Source organism: Macaca thibetana, chromosome 3 (genome assembly GCF_024542745.1).
Source record: "Macaca thibetana thibetana isolate TM-01 chromosome 3, ASM2454274v1, whole genome shotgun sequence".
Classification (NCBI taxonomy): Eukaryota; Metazoa; Chordata; class Mammalia; order Primates; family Cercopithecidae; genus Macaca; species Macaca thibetana.
In genome coordinates this window covers 12,097,915-12,117,707 of record NC_065580.1, presented here as the reverse complement: position 1 = coordinate 12,117,707, position 19,793 = coordinate 12,097,915, and the positions used below count along the sequence as shown (strand labels likewise).

Genomic DNA, 19,793 nt, shown 5'->3' with positions numbered 1-19,793 from the left:
TGTTACACTGTTATGTTCATTTTGTGATAATTCCTGATACTACCTACTTATAATCTTGTAATTTGTTAATTTGTATATATATATATAAAGACTTTATCAAAATGCATGAAAAACATATTTAATATTATATTTCAAATATAATATTCTACTTAGATGTCATAATTTTAACCCTATGTATTATTCATAAAGTAAGGTTACATAATTCTTTCTAAGCATTAGATACCTTTAATTATGAAGGTGATAAAGTATTTCTTCAAAATGAGTATGTTAGTTCATTGTTGATGTTAAAAACATTTGTGCTGTTATAGGTTCAGGTTTCCAGCCAGTCAAAAACATTTTCATCATTAATCAGTTTGTTATCCTATTAGGTTTCTTTTCCAGGTTTATATAATTGACAAATTTCATAAGCATGTTTTTCATGCCTTAGAGAATAAAAATATTAAAAATGACAGTGTACAGGACGAAAGCCTGTGGTACATCATTAGAGAGCACTCTTCAAGCTGACATCACCATTAATCAACGCATTTGGCAATGATTATTAGCCATTTTTTAATTTACCTAAAACTGTTATCTCTCAGCCCACATTTTACTATTTTACATTTTCCAGATATTTTGTCAAATGCTTTGCAATAATTAAAATTGAAGATACGTCTGTGGAATTTAATCTGTTCTATTAAACAAGGGCTCAATTTAAAAAAAGGAAATCCTTATAACCTACCACTGTTGCCTCCTCTATCACCAGAGCCCTTTCATCCTTTTTCCTAAATATTTACAACTCACGTGCTAGACTTTAAAGAAGATCTTTCTTGTTATATTTCCCAGATGTACCAACTTCATTGTTTTTAAAATTTATGGTATTTGGTTTTTGACTATCTTTCCTTTTTTGGCAGTTCCTTTAATAAATATTCAAGAAAGCTAAGATTACATTTATGGATAATGCAGTCCTTGGGGTTATAATCTGAATTCGAATGCTTCAAAAAGTTAAGGGCATGGTCCAGGCGTGGTGGCTCAGCCTGTAATCCCAACACTTTGGGAGGCTGAGATGGGTAGATCATGAGGTCAAGAGATGGAGACCAGCCTGGTCAACATGGTGAAACCCTGTCTGTACTGAAAATACAAAAATTAGCCGGGCATGGTGGTGTGTGCCTGTAATCCCAGCTACTCGGGAGGCTGAGGCAGGAGAATCGCTTGAAACCAGGAGGCGGAGGTTGCAGTGAGCCAAGATCGTGCCACTGCACTCCAGCCTGGTGCCAGAGCGAGACTCCATCTCAAAAAAAAAAAGAAGAAGAAAAAAAGAAAAGGGTAAAACCACTTTGTCCGTCTTATTATGTCTTAGCTTCTCTCGGGAGGTGTTTATCTATACTCAGTTAGTAGTTTTGCTACTCCTAGAATTATTGAAACTGTTTTCTTTGTTGGTAGAAATGGGCGACAAACAATACTATTTTCCTGTCATTAAATAGTATCTGATAGTATTATATCTTCTTTCTTCTGTGTTGCTTAAAAAATAGCTTTCAAGCGCTTTTGTTTCAACCTTATTTATGTAAGTATTTATTTATCAATATTTTAGGAATGATTGGGCCATGCCAATTTTCCTGTTCTAGTTTATAGCAGATGTTGATTAATGGATATAGTCTTCTTCCCTGGCTACTCTAATCAATAAATATCTACACTTGGTTGAAGCATATTTATCCGCTTCTCATAGATCACATGACCTCCTTGCAGATGTTTATCCCCCACTGCAAATAAAATCTGAGCTCATTAACGAGTTCCTTTTGGCATTTCTTAAGATGCCTGTTACTGCTTTTGTATCAATTGGATACTTCTCCATTGTAGGTTTAAACTCATGTTACATAGCATTTTCAATGTTCAGAAGGTCTTAAAATTCATGGTGTCATGTCTTTTTTAGTTTTGAATAAAAATTAGTTTTTCAAATATTTATATTCTATGTATTGGTCTTAGTCTAGAACTTCTCTTAGACTTACCCTAGAAGCTTCCAATTTACCCCCAATGTCTGTTAACTACTGCAAATTTTAACAGGTTTACTGATGTATAATTGATATACATTTATATATATATTTATATATAGTACAATTTTTATATAGTGGTAAATTTTATATATGTACATGTTAATGTATATCAATTATACATTATATGTTTAGATATTTAATCTAATATATTAATATCAATACCAATATATTTATTACATATTTTATATATAAATTATATGATTTATAAGTATGTATATGTGTGTGTGTGTGTGTATATATATGTCAACATGGAAACATTACCTTTTGGCTCACTAATTATTTATTTTCAGGCTGGAGTGCAGTGGTGCAATCTCAGCTCACTGCAACCTCCACCTCCTGGGTTCAAGTGATTCTCCTGCCTCAGCCTCCCGAGTAGCTGGGATTACAGGCACCCGCCACCACGCCCAGCAAATTTTTCTACTTTTTTTTTTTAATAGAGATGCCGTTTCACCATGTTAGGCTGATCTCGAACTCCTGACCTCAAGTGATCCACCCGCCTCTGCCTCCCAAACTGCTGGGATTACAGTTGTGAGCTACCGTGCGCAGCCTAGCTCACTAATTATTTCTTAGATTATATAGAATTGGTAACTTTTCCTCTGATGAGTTTATTTTCCTATCAGTAACTAAATTTTGCATTTCTAAAACTACTTCATGGTTCTTTTTAGTATTCATCTATAAATGTTTTATTTTTCCCTGTTGTAACTTATAATTACTGCTATTTTTAATGAATAGCATTACCTATTTTATATTTTTGAGAGGATAGAGCCTATTTATCTCCACTAGCCCTCAATTGCTATTACTTTTGGAGCTAATTGGTGTTGAACTTTTGACTTTACTGACTTTGTGGCATTGGGTTTTGTTCCTGTCATTTGAAATTTTCATTTGCATGTTCTTCATGACAGCCAGTCTCTCTCTTTCTGGTCTCTCTCTCTTTCTCTCTTCCTATCTCTTCTCGTCTCCCTTGTTTTTGTGCTTTATCATTATGGGACTTTCTCTACTCAAGTCCCAGAATGTCCAGTCTGAAACTGTACCTTACATTACTGGCCCGATGCCTGTGCCTGGCAGTGTTATTATTATTATGTGTCTGGTCACCAAGCCAGTGAATGCCTTTACTCATCTCAGATATGCCTATTTGCTAACCTCTTTGGGCATACAGCCTCATATAATCCGTATGTTTAAGTGAGTAATCAGCTTTCTTCAGTCTCTTTTCACAACCGGGTTAGCCTAGGGCCAGTCTTGGTTTGCAACCTTGAAGCAAGCTTTCTGTCGCTGATACACACAGGAAATTTACATCACCAATATTCCATAGTAGCCAAATGCCCAAATGCCTTTGTATGTCCCCAGATCTGGACTCTAGCTGGCGTTGGCTTCAACCCTACTCATTGCTTTGCATGTTTATTGCATTTCTTGTGCGTGGAGATGCTTATCTTATTTTTTGATCCTCGCTATGTCTTTTCAATTTTCTTCTTATCTATCTTATCTAAAAATACAGTGTATTTGAAGCAGAAGGGGGTCTCAAAGCCTGAACTCATAATGCAGTTTTGCCTGGAGTCTCCTTTTCAATTTATTCTTTTCATCTGATACCTATTTCTCAGCCAGTTATTAAAGGTAGTTCTAACCCTAATTGATTTTTTTTTCACTATGTATTTTTGCTCAATTAGAATCCAGGCTTATAGGCTCTGGTGGTGTTAAAACCACCAACTTGAGGGCTGTGTTTCTTCAGGAGCCATTTATCACTACAACAGAAGCTCCATGGCCTCTCTAAACCCCCCACAAAATTCCTCTTTTCTCTGACTTACTGAGTTACAAATTACAAAGCAAAAATAACTCATATGAGTCTAGAGTATTAGTTTCATCAATTTATTCAGATTCTCTAATGCATCACTCTAGGAACCCACATAGAATGGACAGGTAGAATACAAACACTAAATCTTTACAGCATACATGTGCACACACCACATACTACACACATGCAAATACACAGGGGGAGGAATATCTGTGTGTGTGTGAGAAAGAAGAGTGAAGAAGGAAAGACACACGGAGGATGGGGGGTGGGAAAGGGAAGAGAGAACACAGAAGGGGAGAGAGTAGGGAGAGGAAGATACGGCATTGTTATTGTTTCGAGACTAGCAAGAATTCTCTAACAAGTACATATCTTTCAAGTTACTTCAACAATACACGAGTTATTTGCTAGATGTTTTAGGTAATATTATCTCTAGGTAAGAGTTCTTCTTAGGAACTGAGAGTTTATGACTATTCATTCTCCACCTCTTCCAACTCCTCTTTGACGTCCAACCACTTTCTCTGAGCTACTACAATACATTGGGAACTTTTTTGCCCTCTTATACATCACATTCCAGAGGTTGTTGGGATGAAAGAGGTATCATTATTAATCCCTGGATCAATAGAGGTTACACATTTCACAAGCCAAGTAAACAGTAATAAACTTCGCCAAATTACATTGCTTGATAGATCAAAGAGAAAAAGGGAACTTTTCATCGATCTTTCCACCATGTTCCTCATGAAAGACTGACTTTTGCCCTCCCCTTGAGGTTACCCACTATAGTATTCTCTCCACTTATATTTCTGCTAAGAAATACATTTTGACTTATATTTCTCCTGATTTTCGATTTTTGCTTTCCTTAAAATTGACAGTAAATTCTACTTTGCTAAAAGTAATGAGATAAATGGGATTAAGCAGCTGTACGTTAATTGCTTGCTTGCTGAAAGACTGGAATGTAGCAAAAAATAGGTCACTTAAGAAAATTTATTCTGGAGCATTCATTAGCAAAACAGAGGAAATATTCTAAGTTTCCTCAATTAATCAGCTATTTTCTCACCTGCTACCTCATTGTATTAATTGCTTGTTGACTTTAGTTCACTGAATCACCCTGTTGTTTTTGGTAATACATAGATAGAACTCTCTATGAAATTGGCTATAAAATTTCTTCAAGGTTTGGAACTGTATATCTAACAGGTAAGAAAACATATTTGTTATCCCTCAATAACTGAGTATATTGTTGTCCCCAAAATTAGCCTATAGCTCTCCAAAATTTTATGGAATTCTAGGTAAAATAGGAAGATGAATGATATATGACAATAAGGAATATTATATACTAACACTACAATAGGAAAAAACAGATTACAAAGCAGGTATAACTAACTCATTGTTCGTGAACAGATTATCAGGAAGTGGTCCCAAGAGGGACTGCAGACTAGAATCTCCAGGATACAAATCCTGAGATGAAAAATAGCATCTAGGAAGTTAATTAGGAGTGTTTGGGGGATGGAAACCTGTGGAAGAGAAAGGAATGAAACAGAAATTAGTCACAGGGAGGAGTTCAGGTGAAATGCAGTTTCAGTGAAGTCTTTGACCAATCCCTGCAGGGAGCTCTGGGACTGTGAAGACACCTCAGAGTTTCCACAGGGTGGGGCAGGTATTGGCTCTTTATAGCCCCAGGTTGACCAGTCGTTACATTTGCACAACCCCATGAAGGTATATCATCTACAGGTGCCTCTTTTTAACCCAGGAAATTCCTGAAGAGGAATTACAGCTAAGTACTGTATCATAGAAAAAAACATTCTTGTAAAAGTGTGAATTGAAGAGGTGAGAATAGAGACTGGGAAGTAGTTACAGCGTTTGCACATATATTCTATAGACACCACACATATAACCTATGCAAACACAAACACTAGATACTTAAATTTGTCCAAATATTTTGTGAGATATGATTTCGATATAGTGAAAGGTACAGATTTTAAATTTGTATATACTTTTTTTTTTTAAGAGATTGATCTTGGGCAGGGATCGACAAATGTCAACCCTCTGTCCAGCTACAAGATTTTGTTAATAACACTTCATTATAACATGGCCACACTCTTTTGTTTATGTACTGCTCTTCATACTATAATAGAATTTGGCAGTTTTAACAGAGGTAGTATGGTCTATAAAGCCAAAAATATTCAGTATTTAACCTTTTACAGAAAATGGTTGCTAACCTTTGATCTAGGGTTTGCTATTTTCAAATAATACCACTTCATGTGTAAAGTAAGACCACAGCATAACATATTTCCTGTCCAGACTCCTATACTTTGTACTATTTGAGTTGCATATTTTAATTCCACATTTATTATAAACCCTGTCATTCATCATTACTGTTTTTAAACACTAAATTATCTGTTAATGAAATTTAAAAACCTAAACAAATATTTTATATGTACTTAACATGTTTAGCATTTTAAGCATTCATTTCTTCATGTAAATATCAGTTTCAAAATGGTAAAACTTCCCTTAAGGTGAAAAAATTATATTTTTATAGTATACATATATGAGTGATGAATTCTCCCAGGTTTGTCTTGAATATTATGTTTTTTTTTATATTTAAAAGATATTTTTGCTGGACATAGAATTTCAGGTTGCCAGCTTTTTTTTCATCATGTCTGATAGGTCATTTCATTGTCATTTGGTTTGCATTATTTCTGCTGAGAAGTTGTAACCCTGTGAATACTTTTAAGATTTTCTCTTTAGCATTGTCTTTCAGCAAATAATTATATCGTGCCTTATTGTATTTTGCCTTGTATCTCTCCTGCCTGGAATTCAATCAGCTTCTCACATATCTGGGTTTATGTATTTCAACCATTATTTCTTCAAACATATTTTATTCTGACCCAATCTCTGTCTTCTCTGCTTTTAGTACTCCATTTGCATGCTTCTTAGGGCAGTTATCAGTGTCTCAGAACTTACTGGAATACTGTTTAATTTTAAGCCTTGTTTTTCCTCTCTGAGCTTAATTTAGATGTCTTCTATGGCCCTACATTCTAGTACAATGATGTTTTTCTTCTATGTCTCATCTGCTGTTAAGCCCATCCATTAAATTATCTATTTCAGATGTAATTTTTAGTCCTAAAATTTCCATTTTGTTCTCTTTTTTTGCTTTTCTCCTTCAACATTTTGCATCTTTTAAAAATGTTTATAGGTTTTATTTTAGATAATAGGATTAATAATTACTATTTTAAAGTCCTGGTCTGCTAATTTCATCATTTCTGTTATTTTGGGGGGTACATTTCTATTGATTTTTTTTCCTCTGGTTCTAAGACATATTTTCCTGCTTCTCCAAATGTCTAGTATATTTTTGAATTTATATACTTGACATCATGGATGCAATGTTGTTCAGTTTCTAAATGTTTATGGCTTTCCTTAATGGGGTGTTGAGTTTTGGTCAATCAAAGAATTAATTTTTGGTCAGATTTATCTTTTTCAGTAACCTTTGCTCAGGTGTGTCCAGACTAGCCCTCATTTTAGGACTAAAATATCCCTACTTATAATGCACGACTTTTATGGGATGTCTACTGAATGCCTGGAGGGATTCAACAAGGTCTCTCAATTTTGTCTAGTCTGAAATCAAATTTTTCCCAGCTCTGTGCAACCTCTGGTTATTGCTGATTTCAGAACTCCATTTACCTGGTCTTGTGCAATCTTGATCTGAGAATACACAGCACAATATTGCTTCTGAGTCTAGATTCCAGAGACTCATTGATGACTCCCATGTAGATTTCCAAAGCTCTTTACACAGCTCTGCCCTCTCTGGGACTCTGTCCTGTGAATTCGAGCTTCTTTAGTAGCTTTGAATTGTAATATGTTTTCATTTCAGTGACACTGCTGCACTCCTGAACTCTGTTTGGGATCATCTTCCATGTACATGATCCAGAAAGTGAAGCTAGCAGAAAGCCAGGAAGTTGGCAGGGCTCACCTTATTTGTTTATCTTATTTTATGGATCATGTTCTGCACTGCCCATTGTCCAGTCCCTAAAACAGTGATTTTTAAAAATTTTATTTTATTTTTTGAGATGGAGTCTCGCTCTGTCACCCAAACTGGAGTGCAATGGCGCCATCTCGGCTCACTGCAACCTCTGCCTCCCAGGTTCAAGTGATTCTTCTGCCTCAGTCTCCCAAATAGCTGGGATTACAGGCACCTGCCACCATGCCTGGCTAATTTTTGTATTTTTAGAGGAGCTGGGGTTTCAGCATATTGGCCAGGCTGGACTCGAACTCCTGACCTCAGGTGATCCACCTGCCTCGGTCTCCCAAAGTGCTGGGATAACAGGCGTGAGCCACTGCACCTGGACAAACAGTTATTTTATAATTTTTTAGTTTTGTAATTTTTTAAAAAAGCTATTCTATCATAGTTTTAAGCAAAAATAGGCCATATAAACATCGTTAAATGAATGTTTGTGATGATTTATAAAATGATTTTTATTATGAACATCCTCATAGAATAAATTATTTCACCAACCTTTACATTCCTTATTTTAAAAATAGTACACACATTTTGATATATTGCACATTGGATAACCTATTGAGTATTTTTCTATCATTTATTCTCTTTAGTAGCTGAACTCACCTTAAAAATTATAGTGCCTCTTAGCACTAACATTAGGCCATATTTTCTGTAACTTATTTTGTGTGCAACCCTAGTTATTTTAAATATTACTATAAATTAAGAATATTGATCTATATTCGTGCCATTTTACTAACAAATGTTTTTACATTTTTACTATTTGCTAAGCAATTATTATATTTTGCCAAAAGAGATTTAACTTTGCTTAGTATCTTATTTTTCTAGAAATATGTCTTTCAAGAGATACTGTCTGTATATCTTCTAAGTGTTAAGTAACCATACTGCCTGATTTGATATATACCTCCCTGTACATCTCAGTGGTACAGGAAATTAATGTAAGATTAGGCTCATCTTAAGAATTGCAAATATTTTTCTGCTAAAATTCATGAGAAAAATATATTAAAAATTGTGTATAATTGCTTGTTTTAAATTCATAATTTATTAAATAGTAAAGTTTACATGACAGAAAAAAATTGGATAGTTACATTTTTCTCATGATTTTAGCTGAAGAGTTTATGGTGAATTGATCAACCCTCAGCCAATTAGACTTTGACATGTACTAATAAGATCTAATTGAGGAATTATGAAGACATTTGCTCAGGAGAAAATGAGCACATAATTACACCATAAAGAGGTTAAAGAATCAATGTTACCAGCTGGAAGAATATTAGTTGAAGTCTCAATGGCATCTATAAAGGATACTTCATAATATATCTGTGAAATAGAGCACTGCCAAGGCCAATTAAGATATGTAGAATATTCCATTGTCAGTTGTACAAGTTCAAATTTAAATATTCATTTTTCAATCTTGCCTCTGCCCATTTTCAGGTGCTGGGGGATGGTCTCCATCAGACAGTGACCATTATCAATGGCTTCAGGTTGACTTTGGCAATCGGAAGCAGATCAGTGCCATTGCAACCCAAGGAAGATATAGCAGCTCAGATTGGGTGACCCAGTACCGGATGCTCTACAGCGACACAGGGAGAAATTGGAAACCCTATCATCAAGATGGGAATATCTGGGTAAGTCACTGGCAGGAAAGCAAAGACACAGAATTGGGTTGGAAATATTAGAAAATGGCACAGGATTTACTAAGCATATATAGTTATCAATACTTATCTATTAAAATCATTGAGAAACCTTATTTATTCATCATTGTTGATGGAAGAAAGTTTCTTCAGGCTGTAATTTCTATCCAATGGTTAAAGCAATGATTCTCGATCGGCACTATGAATTTGAATCATCTGAGGAAGTTTTAAAGCACGTAGATGAAAGGAACACCCAGATCAATGAGACCAGAATCATATAAGCTGAAATCGTGATTAATGATACTGATAACTTTTCTGAAGACAGAGATCTTCAATTGAAGGAAAATATTGAAATTATGAAGAATATAATTTAGAGAAGTAAGAGCCGTGATAGATGTTAAGAAAAGAAATTGTCCATTTTATAATAGTGTCTTAAACACTTATTACAGATCCATATTCACTTTATTCCTTTATTATGAAAGAAGAGAATAAAGCTGAACCCATTTGTTCTTAAAACATCTCTATTAACTTAAAAAGTTGTATGTATTCAATCAAATATTCACCACATAATAATTTGAATAAATTATTAACCGTAAAATTTAAGTGTTCTATTTTGGTTCAATTATTTTAAAAAGCAGGCATGACCAAAATCAAGTAATGTCATCAATATTAAACCAGAAGAAGAAGAAGAAAAAGACGAGGAGGAGGAGGAAAAGGAGAGGATGAAAGGGGAAGGGGGAAAAAAAGGAAGAGGAAAGGGTTCACTTTTGAAATCATGTCCTTCACAGTATTAGGCAGAGTGCTGGGTATTTTTAACTTTATCATGAATCACTCTTGTAGACTTTGTATTTTAAAAGTCCCCAATTGTTTTTTTCTAAGTAACAAGAGTTTATAATTTTGAGCTAAAGTGGATGTTCATTTCTATAGTAGTATATGAAATAAGGATATAATGTCCTGAGAATAAAAAATGTGTCTGCTTGAGTAGAACTTTAGAAATAACTCCTTTCAAGTCATAATTATATGGAAATAATTATTTGTGTATGAGGATGTATAAGTTACAGAAAGCAAGTAGTGGGAAAAATGCCTCTTTCTAAAATGTCTTCATCTCACAATTGAGATCATTCAAATGCTCAGGCATGATTTATAGAAAGTGATTATCAGGCCTGAATACACAGTAGAATTAGCTAGAGAACTTTAAAACATACAGACCCTTGTGTCCCAACCCCAGAGACTTGAATGTAATTGGTCTAAGGCGCAGCCTGGGCTTTGGGATTTTACAGCTCCGATGGTGAATCTAATGTACAGTGAACACTGAATATCATATTTTAGATTGGTTTTCAGTCTACAGTTAGGAAGGGGGTAGAGAAAGTATATGCTGAAAAGGAAGAGGAGAACAGAAAATTTGAAAGGGTTGCCCTTAAAATTTGGCAGAGAGAGAGGGGAAGAAGGAGGAGTAAGGGAGTTGGGTGGCGGGAAGGGGAGGGAGAAATCAAGCGACCAACCAACCAAACAGCAGACCAAACAAATGAGAGTGAACAGTTAAGGCTTAGATCACAAACTCTTCTAAAACCCAAAGCACTCATTGTTTTCTAACTTTCTGTGGTTTCTAAACTAAGATCAAATGAGCATGTTGGTAAAATTGCTTGAGGGGTTTACTTTCTGTGATTTCTAAACTAAGATCAAATAAGCATGTTGGTAAAATTACTTGAGGGGTTACATGTCAGACTCTGAAATACTGTTCTCCATATCAGAACAGAAATACTGTTCACACTTTTGTATTTGTAAAGTCTTCCTCTCAAAATTAAGAGTGTTCAAATCCTCTCCTCTCATAATGTGCCAAGATAGTAATAAAGATAGGTGCTAAAATACTTGAACTTTAATGTATCTATCAAATATTGAACAGTTAAGGATGGCTAAGTGCAGAGACATAAGGAAAAAGGGCTAAAGAGGATAAAATTGCTCAGGTTGTCTTGGACTTATTTATTTATTTATTTATTTATTTTTGAGACGGAGTTTTGCTCTTGTTGCCCAGGCTGGAGTGCAGTGGTGTGATCTTGGCTCACTGAAACCTCAGCCTCCTGGATTCAAGCAATTCTCCTGCCTCAGCCTCCTGAGTAGCTAGGATTACAGGCATCCATCACCATGCCTGACTAATTTTTTTTTTGTATTTTTAGTAGAGACAGGGTTTCACCAGATTGGTCAGGCTGCTCTTGAATTCCTGATCTCAGGAATTCAACCTGACGTCAACCTACTTGCCTTGGCCTCCCAAAGTGCTGGGATTCCAGGTGTGAGCCACCACACCTGGCCTTGGACTCTTGATATTACATAAAATAATAATGGTCGAGTCAGGGAGACAAGGATGTCATGTAGTGAAAATATCACAAATTGTAAAGGTATGCTGCGTCTACTTACAGGACTTTCCATCTTAAGGTGATAAAGGTGCATTTCTATCATCTTCTCCCTTTCTGGTGTTCACTTTGTTTCTTCCTTTCAAATAATGTGTTTCTTATTAAAAATCAGTACACTACATGATGAGCGATGAGTGATTATTTCTAGAAGAAGTTAGTAGTGAGCTAATTATAAAATTTTAAAAATCAAAACAAGCTGGAGACTATATTAGTCTATTTTTGACCTGCTCTAAAGAAATACCTGAGACTGGGTAATTTATAAAGAAAAGAGTTTGAATTGGCTCACGATTCCACAGGCTGTATAGGAAGCATGGCTTTGGAGGCCTCAGGAAACTTACAATCATGGCAGAAGGCGTAGGGGAAGCCGGCATGTCTTACATGCCTGGAGCAGGAGGAAGAGAGACGGGGGTATCCTACACTTTTTTTTTTTTTTTTTTGAGACGGAGTCTCGCTCTGTCGCCCAGGCTGGAGTGCAGTGGCCGGATCTCAGCTCACTGCAAGCTCCGCCTCCCGGGTTCACGCCATTCTCCTGCCTCAGCCTCCCGAGTAGCTGGGACTACAGGCGCCTGCCACCTCGCCCGGCTAAGTTTTTGTATTTTTAGTAGAGACGGGGTTTCACTGTGTTAGCCAGGATGGTCTCGATCTCCTGACCTCGTGATCCGCCCGTCTCGGCCTCCCAAAGTGCTGGGATTACAGGCTTGAGCCACCGCGCCCGGCCTATCCTACACTTTTAAACAACCAGATCTCCTGACAATTCACTCACTATCAGTAGAACAGCAAGGAGGAAGTCCACCCCCATGATCCAATCACCTACTATCAGGCCTCTCTTCCAACCCTGGGAATTACAATTTGACATGAGATTTTGGTGGGGACACAGACCCAAACCATATCAGAGACACAATCTAAATATTGCAAAATATATTTCAGTACCAATAGGCCTGCAACATAATGATTACATTATTTAATAATCTATGGCAGAAATGTTTTAATCCTTGCTAATACAAAAAAGAGTCCAATCCTTTAATGTATTCTAAAAGAGATAAAGTTCATTAACTTCGAAAAATTCTTGAATGTTTTAGGGCTATGTCGTCTTATTCATTAAGTGATGAAAATTTAGCATTTACAAATTTCATCAAAAAGTACTCTTGGGGATTAAGTTTATTAAAAATGGTATTAAATACTAGAGTTTTTAAATCCACTACTACTTAACATTATGTATACTGGACTTGAAGAGAATTCTGATCTAGAGAAGATTGGATGACTTTTTGATGGAAAACGCCTTATAAGATGTAAAATTTTATGTACTTTTGAAATTGTTTTTACTATCCATTTTATAATGATTGTTTACCTGAGAAGTATAGAAGATAATGTATATTCAATCACATGAATATAATTTTAAACAAATGTCCATGGTTATGTTTTTTCTGATTGTTGGGGAAATGGGAAACATGAGTAATTTTTATAATATTCTTATTAAATATTCATATGGATATTCTGAGTCATTTTATCACTATTGGATAATATATTAAAATAAGCAAAGAACAAGTCATGTATATGTGAATTATGACAGTTTCACAAGGTTTTAGAGTCATGAATCTTGCATTATGGAAGGAGAATGGCTCCTGAAAGATTCCTAAATAACGGTTTATCTGAATACTTAATATTCAATGATCTGAGTTTCTAAATGGGCTTAACTAGTCAAACCTTCCATTCCTCTTTGATGATACTGAGCATAAAAGAATTCTTTACACTTTATCTACAATATAATTTCCTTCTATTTAGAACCTCTTTTCCAATGTAAAAGGTAAATAAAATTGCCCCCAAAAATCATTACATCTACATACGCCACCAACTCTAATTTGCATGATTATCTTGAAATGTTTTCAAGTTTCCTAAGTATAATCTGTTAGAGACAGGAAGTATTCTGTGTAAGCATTTTATATCAGAAGTCCATTAAACATTATATTAAATAAGAATTCTAGCAGGCTTTTTCCAAGAGGCCTGTTTTGCTTGGGAAATTCAATTACTGGATTTTGAATGCAGATATTCAGAGCCAAAATAGGAAACTGGAGTAATAGCAGTGAATGCCTTCTTTACACACCACTATTATTTTTTAGGATAGTAACGTACTACAAATTTACCAGTCATATGAACACAGTTTTTATTTTTCTTTAAAAAATACTTCCTAATCATGAAAACACGCTTGTATATTATTATTTTTAAGAACAGTTTTGATCCATTTTGTTAATTTTAAATAAGGATTAGACTGCAATTTGTTACCACTGCATCTATTAGATGGAGAATTCTACAGAACTATTTCATCATATTTAAATTACATGGTTAGATACTTATCAAGAATATAGGGATAAATAAGTTCATATTCTCTCAGAAATATTAAATAGATTACTTATTTTCAAAACCCAGATCTCTTTGTCACATATATGCTTTTCCCATATACATATGCATATACATAAAGCTTCATTGTTTCAAGAAATTTACAACATTTCAAATATCTAGAAGACAAATACAATAGTTAGCAGTTTCATTTATGAAACATTTGGATTTTCTGAATATCAAGGTATAAGCTGGACCACGCAGTCTCTACTTTCTTTTTAATTACATATTCCATCAGCCAATATTTATAAAATAACAGTTCTCAAAACATCCTTTTGGATTAGCCTATAATTAGTCATTTGGCAAGCAAAAGTCAAGATACGGAGTTGAAAGGTTTGAATTCATGTATCTTGTTTCATTTGTTTGTTTTATAAACTTGGAGATTTGACTTTATTTCTCTGTACCTGAAATCCTAATCTGAGAAATAGATATAATTCCTATTGAGATATTTAAGTGAGATTATGTAAGTAAAGAAATTTTTCAAGCTATAAAGATTAGAAACATGTGTGTCATCAATTCCCAATTGTAGAAGCATGCTCCAAATCTAGTTTAGTATGTCTTTTCAGTGAGAATGGTCAGCAATGACAATTTTCAGAATTTTTTAGTCTCCTTCTATGCTTTTCAGATTCACTTTACCTTTTACTCTTATTCATGATTGAAAATATCTGACAATATTTTAGATTAAGGAAATGTTACTTAAAGTTGGAGGTAGAATGTGTGCAAATCTCGGTCATAACATCCGATTAACGAACGGAAAATACATGTTTAGACAGTGCGGTGCAGGCTGGGTCAGTGAGGCATGACCGGTAGACTTAGCTCTGTGCCAGGTGCCACTGCAGTGCTTGTAACAAATTATCTGTTACCATAATGATGGCCTTGTGTCCAATGAGCCATTTAAGGGGACACTGTTTTAAAATGAATGGATTGTTCTGTCCTGTCTTTTCAACCATTTGTTACAGTGGTTGCACTAATTTTCCAAATCACTTAAAAATCTGTTCCCAGTATGAATATAAAACATAAATGCCATTGTGTTACAGTTCAATAGTGTACTTATATTCTTTCAAAAGATCTAGAATTTTGTCTGCATATGAAAGTCAGGATGACAACCATCCTGTCGCCTGTGCCTACATCTTCCATCAGATAATAACTTCTCCTTCCCTTAGGACACGAATGTGATTCTTTTCCCCAGTAGACAAGTACTACCCTTGCTTCTTTACGTAAACATCCACCTTCTTGCTGCCATTGGTTATTTGGGTAAAGGATCAGGCGGACATATTCAAAATAATTTTGTAGTTAGCTTATTGAGAATTAAAACACATCAGAATAATCTGCATCAAAAACTTTCTAAAATTATCTTTGCTATAAATGGGGTAAAAATCTTCAGGACTTGTATAGAAAAAACAATTTCCAAGGTGATTTCAGAATAAGCTTCTTATTTCTGTGAAATAGATTTTTCTGTTTATACTCCTCTTAGGCTGGATAATATTTTTAAAGTCTCATGAATTTTAATAAGTTGAGTGGATATTCCAGATCCTTTTGCATATACCGTAATGCCTCTGCTAGTGAATTTTGATCACCTTTCTAAATACACATTTGTATGGTGAGATTCTCATTTTAAAAGGTCATGAGGTTTCTTGGGACAATTTATGAGACTCAATATTCTACATAAATAGAACTGTTCTAACAAATATGGTTATGCATGTCCTATTTTTCTAAAATTTGGAACATAAAAAGATGCTGTTGATAATATTGAATATATTATTGGCATATATTATTAGATAAAGGAAAATGTTATAATCTCAGAAGATTTCTTACAGGCTGTAAAAGAACAGTATAGTTCCTCACAGTATAATGTATTTTTCATCTATGAGATAAAATAGGATATATGTAATTATTCTAATTTTTAAAGCATCCCTGAAATGAGGTTTGTTATCAATTATACTAATATTTTCAGGTGTTTTATTTTACATTGAACTCAATGCTAACTTTTTTTTTTGTAATCATGTCAAGGTTAGATTTAGGTTACATGAGGCTAAATAACTCCAAGTAAAGACACATTTATATAATGTGTTGATAAATGGGTACCTACAAATAATTTGAATAAGATACCAGTTCTTTCTTTTAAGATGTATGTTTCTACTCTGCTCAAGTGGTAACTTAGAGGAATACTAGTATGCTTATTTTGGGGAATTTAGTGCACAGTAAATCCTGCTTCTTATGTGCCTGAAGACTCCTGAGAGGCAGTGAAATGAGTAATTCAATGTTACATTCTGGAGTCGGACCACCTAGGCCAACCATACAATTTTGGTAACATAGATCTGTGTATCTTCATGCAGATTCTTTAAGCTTTCTGCACCTAAAGTTCCCGATCTGTAAAATGAGTCTAGTCACTTATGTGAATAGTATTTACCTCAATAGAGGTTGTAAGTATTAAGTGAAAAAGTCACACAAAGGGTTTAGAGCAATGTCTGGAACATATTAATCACTCAATTATTTTATACATTTGTGATTTCTAGGTGCATTAACATAGTATATTGACTCTTTTCTTGAAAATTTAAAATAGCCTGTTACTTCCACTTTATAATAACGTTTTTCTATTAGTGTATTGGCATGTGTACTGTATTACATACATCTGTGCTTCCCAGCCTGAAATGACGAATGACTCATTTGTAAATATAATTGAGAATGCTAATTTATGCCATTCAAATCATGGGCCTCCTCATTATCACATCGAGTCCTATGCATTGCCATATGAATTGTGCCTGGAAAGTTTTTTTAGAGATAAATTTTTAAAAGAAACTTCGGTGAAAATATGACTAGGATGTTTTCATTAGATTCAGTTTAATACATTCACTTGATAAAGTCATTAACTTTGGAAAGAAATAACCCATTTTTGTCTATAGTACTTCTCTATGTCTTCTTAGGCCAACTGAAAAGGGTATGGTAAGCAGACTCCAAAATAGGCTTATGAGTATTAACCGAAACAGTTTATGCTGGTTAGCCATGAAAGGAGAAACCAGCTGCACCAGGAACACCCGGGAGCTTGTCAGAGATGCAGAATCTCAGAGGCCTTAACCCAGATGTACTGATCAGAATCTACAGTTTAGCGACATTCACCAGTGATTCATATATACCTCCAAGATAGACAGCGTTGCTTTTGATATTTGAAGAACTCTCATGAGAAAGAGGAATGAGCATCAGCATTTGTGTTTCCAAACCAGAAGGTAGAATTAGAAAAACTAGAATTTACAGAGAAAATTGCAGACAGATTTATCATGAAAAAGAGAGTGAGCTTTGATAAATAGGCACTCACTGAGCACCTACTATTTACTGAGGCTAGGGATAAACAGACCAAAACACAAGCACAATGACTGTCTTCTAGGGGTAAATAAACTAGTGATAAGGCTAAACATAGGCATTTATAAGTATATTGTATGACTCTATGTTCAGATAGAGAGGTGCTTGCCTAGGTTGTTCTGGGAACACAAAGAAAGCTGTCTTATTCAGAGTGCTTGGGTCCAGCAAAGGCTTCTTGAGGAGCTACCTACCATTGGCTAAGTAGATAAGGAGTTGGTCGCTCAGAGAAGAGGGGCAGGAAGTCATTTCAAGCAGACGAATCTTCTGCTGAAATAGGTAGGAATGGAGAGTGAGATTCTATAAATAATTTAATAAGTCAGTTTTTCCTGACTTTCTGACATGCAGCAAAATAAAAACCTGACCTATATTTATTTACTTAGAGACAGAGTCTCGCTCTGTTGCCCAGGCTGGAATGCAGTAGTGATTTCAGCTCATTGCAACCTCTGCCTCCCAAGTTCAAACAATTCTCCTGCTTCAGCCTCTCAAGTAACTGGGATAACAGGCATGCGCCACCATCCCTGGTTAATGTTTGTATTTTTAGTAAAGATGGGGTTTCACCATGTTGGCCAGGCTGGTCTTAAAGTCCTGGCCTCAAGTGATACACCCACCTAGGCCTCCCAAAGTGCTGGGATTATAGAAGTGAGCCACCGCACCCAGTGAAAAGCTGACTTTTTAAAATAAAAAGCTCTGAAATTATATCCTATGAATCTGTAATGCTTGATTTATATAATGTAAATATCTAAGTTTGGAAAAACCTTGGAGTTTATGCAGTCTCCTAGGACACACGTTTTATCTCTGTACCATTCGTCATATAGAGCTCACTGCAGAGTACAAAACAGATGTTTCTGAGTTTACAACTGAATTGAAGTATCTCATTCTGTAGATGAGTAAGCTGAGGCTGAGAACCATGATGTCATTTAAATCGGAACCTTGAATCCAGGTATACTGACCTCACTACTCAATATGGATTCAAATACTTATTTTGGTTCAGCAAGAAGTTCCATTACTATAATGAACCCCTGCGCATTTTGACTAATTGAAAATACTGTTGAATGCATACACGATATTTACAGAACAAGAAAGCATGGGCTCTGGACAGAACCTCGAATATCTAAACTCTGCTCCAACACTTTCTCGTGGTGCAAATTTAACTATGTTAATCAACCTTCTATGGGCCTTAGGTGTAAAAGTGATATAATTGTATTCACCTTACGGGATTTTTGTGAGAAATAAATTAATCAGAACTAAATTGTTTAGAACAATGCCCCATGAATATAGTCTCTTCTTATCTTCCTCTTGTTTCACTTTCTCCTATTTATCAGTATTATTATGAATGTTATCATTAATGTTTGTAGAATACTATATTAAAAGTGATAAAAAGAATGCAAGTAAGTCGTTAATAATAGGTCTAGCATTGAGAATAATATATTTTAATTGCCAGGACAGCAAAAAACACTACAATAGCTTTAAACAAAAGCCCAGGTCATCTTGCACAGCTTTCAGGATGCTTATGCCCCTGGACACTGTGAAGATCCCGTTCTATGTGTTTCACTTATGCATACTGTTTTACAGGTAGCTAATTTAGCCAATGTTGACTTTAGGAGAGAACTACTAGAATGTTAAAATGTCTTGGCAAATAAATTTGGTTTGCTTGAGTTAACTAGTTTGATTATAGGCTGCAGTGAAATGAACATTGTGATTCTGGAAAAAAGATATAGTGCTGACAGGCTGTCTGAAAGGTTCATTCACCATCTATGCCTTTTCAGGAGTCTAGAGCAAGAGTAAAGCATAGACTCTGGCTTCTAGAAAAAATTCTGTCCGTTTCCAAATGAAACTAATGTTTGAGATAAGTATCTGCATTTCTCCGATGAACTTCACCAATATATTTTGATGAGACAGTGAACGAGTCTATTGTAATTGCCATTAAAATGCTTTATAATGATATTAATATGCAGCTTGGAAGATGTCTATGAAAACTCCTGTCATTTAGCAGAAATTCAGAAAACTTCAGCTGCACAAATTGATAAATAATAACAGTCAACCAACATTTATTGGGGGTTTCTTAAGTGTTTAATGTGCTTTATATCATTTAATCTTCAAAACAACTAATATGTGAGGATGTAGATTATTATTTTTATGATTAAGCCCTATTTTCGGCTGCAGAGATTGAGGATTAGAGAA

At 35.0% G+C, this 19,793-nt stretch overlaps 1 protein-coding gene across 1 annotated transcript in view; it reads left to right on the top strand.

The window, feature by feature from the left end:
• Window positions 1-19,793, top strand: part of CNTNAP2 (contactin associated protein 2) — a 2,243,420-nt gene that overhangs the window by 690,192 nt on the left and 1,533,435 nt on the right. Inside the window, exon 3 of the mRNA XM_050786136.1 lies at window positions 9,254-9,447. Coding sequence (XP_050642093.1) covers window positions 9,254-9,447 — 194 coding nt within the window. The remainder of the gene's footprint in view (window positions 1-9,253; window positions 9,448-19,793) is intronic.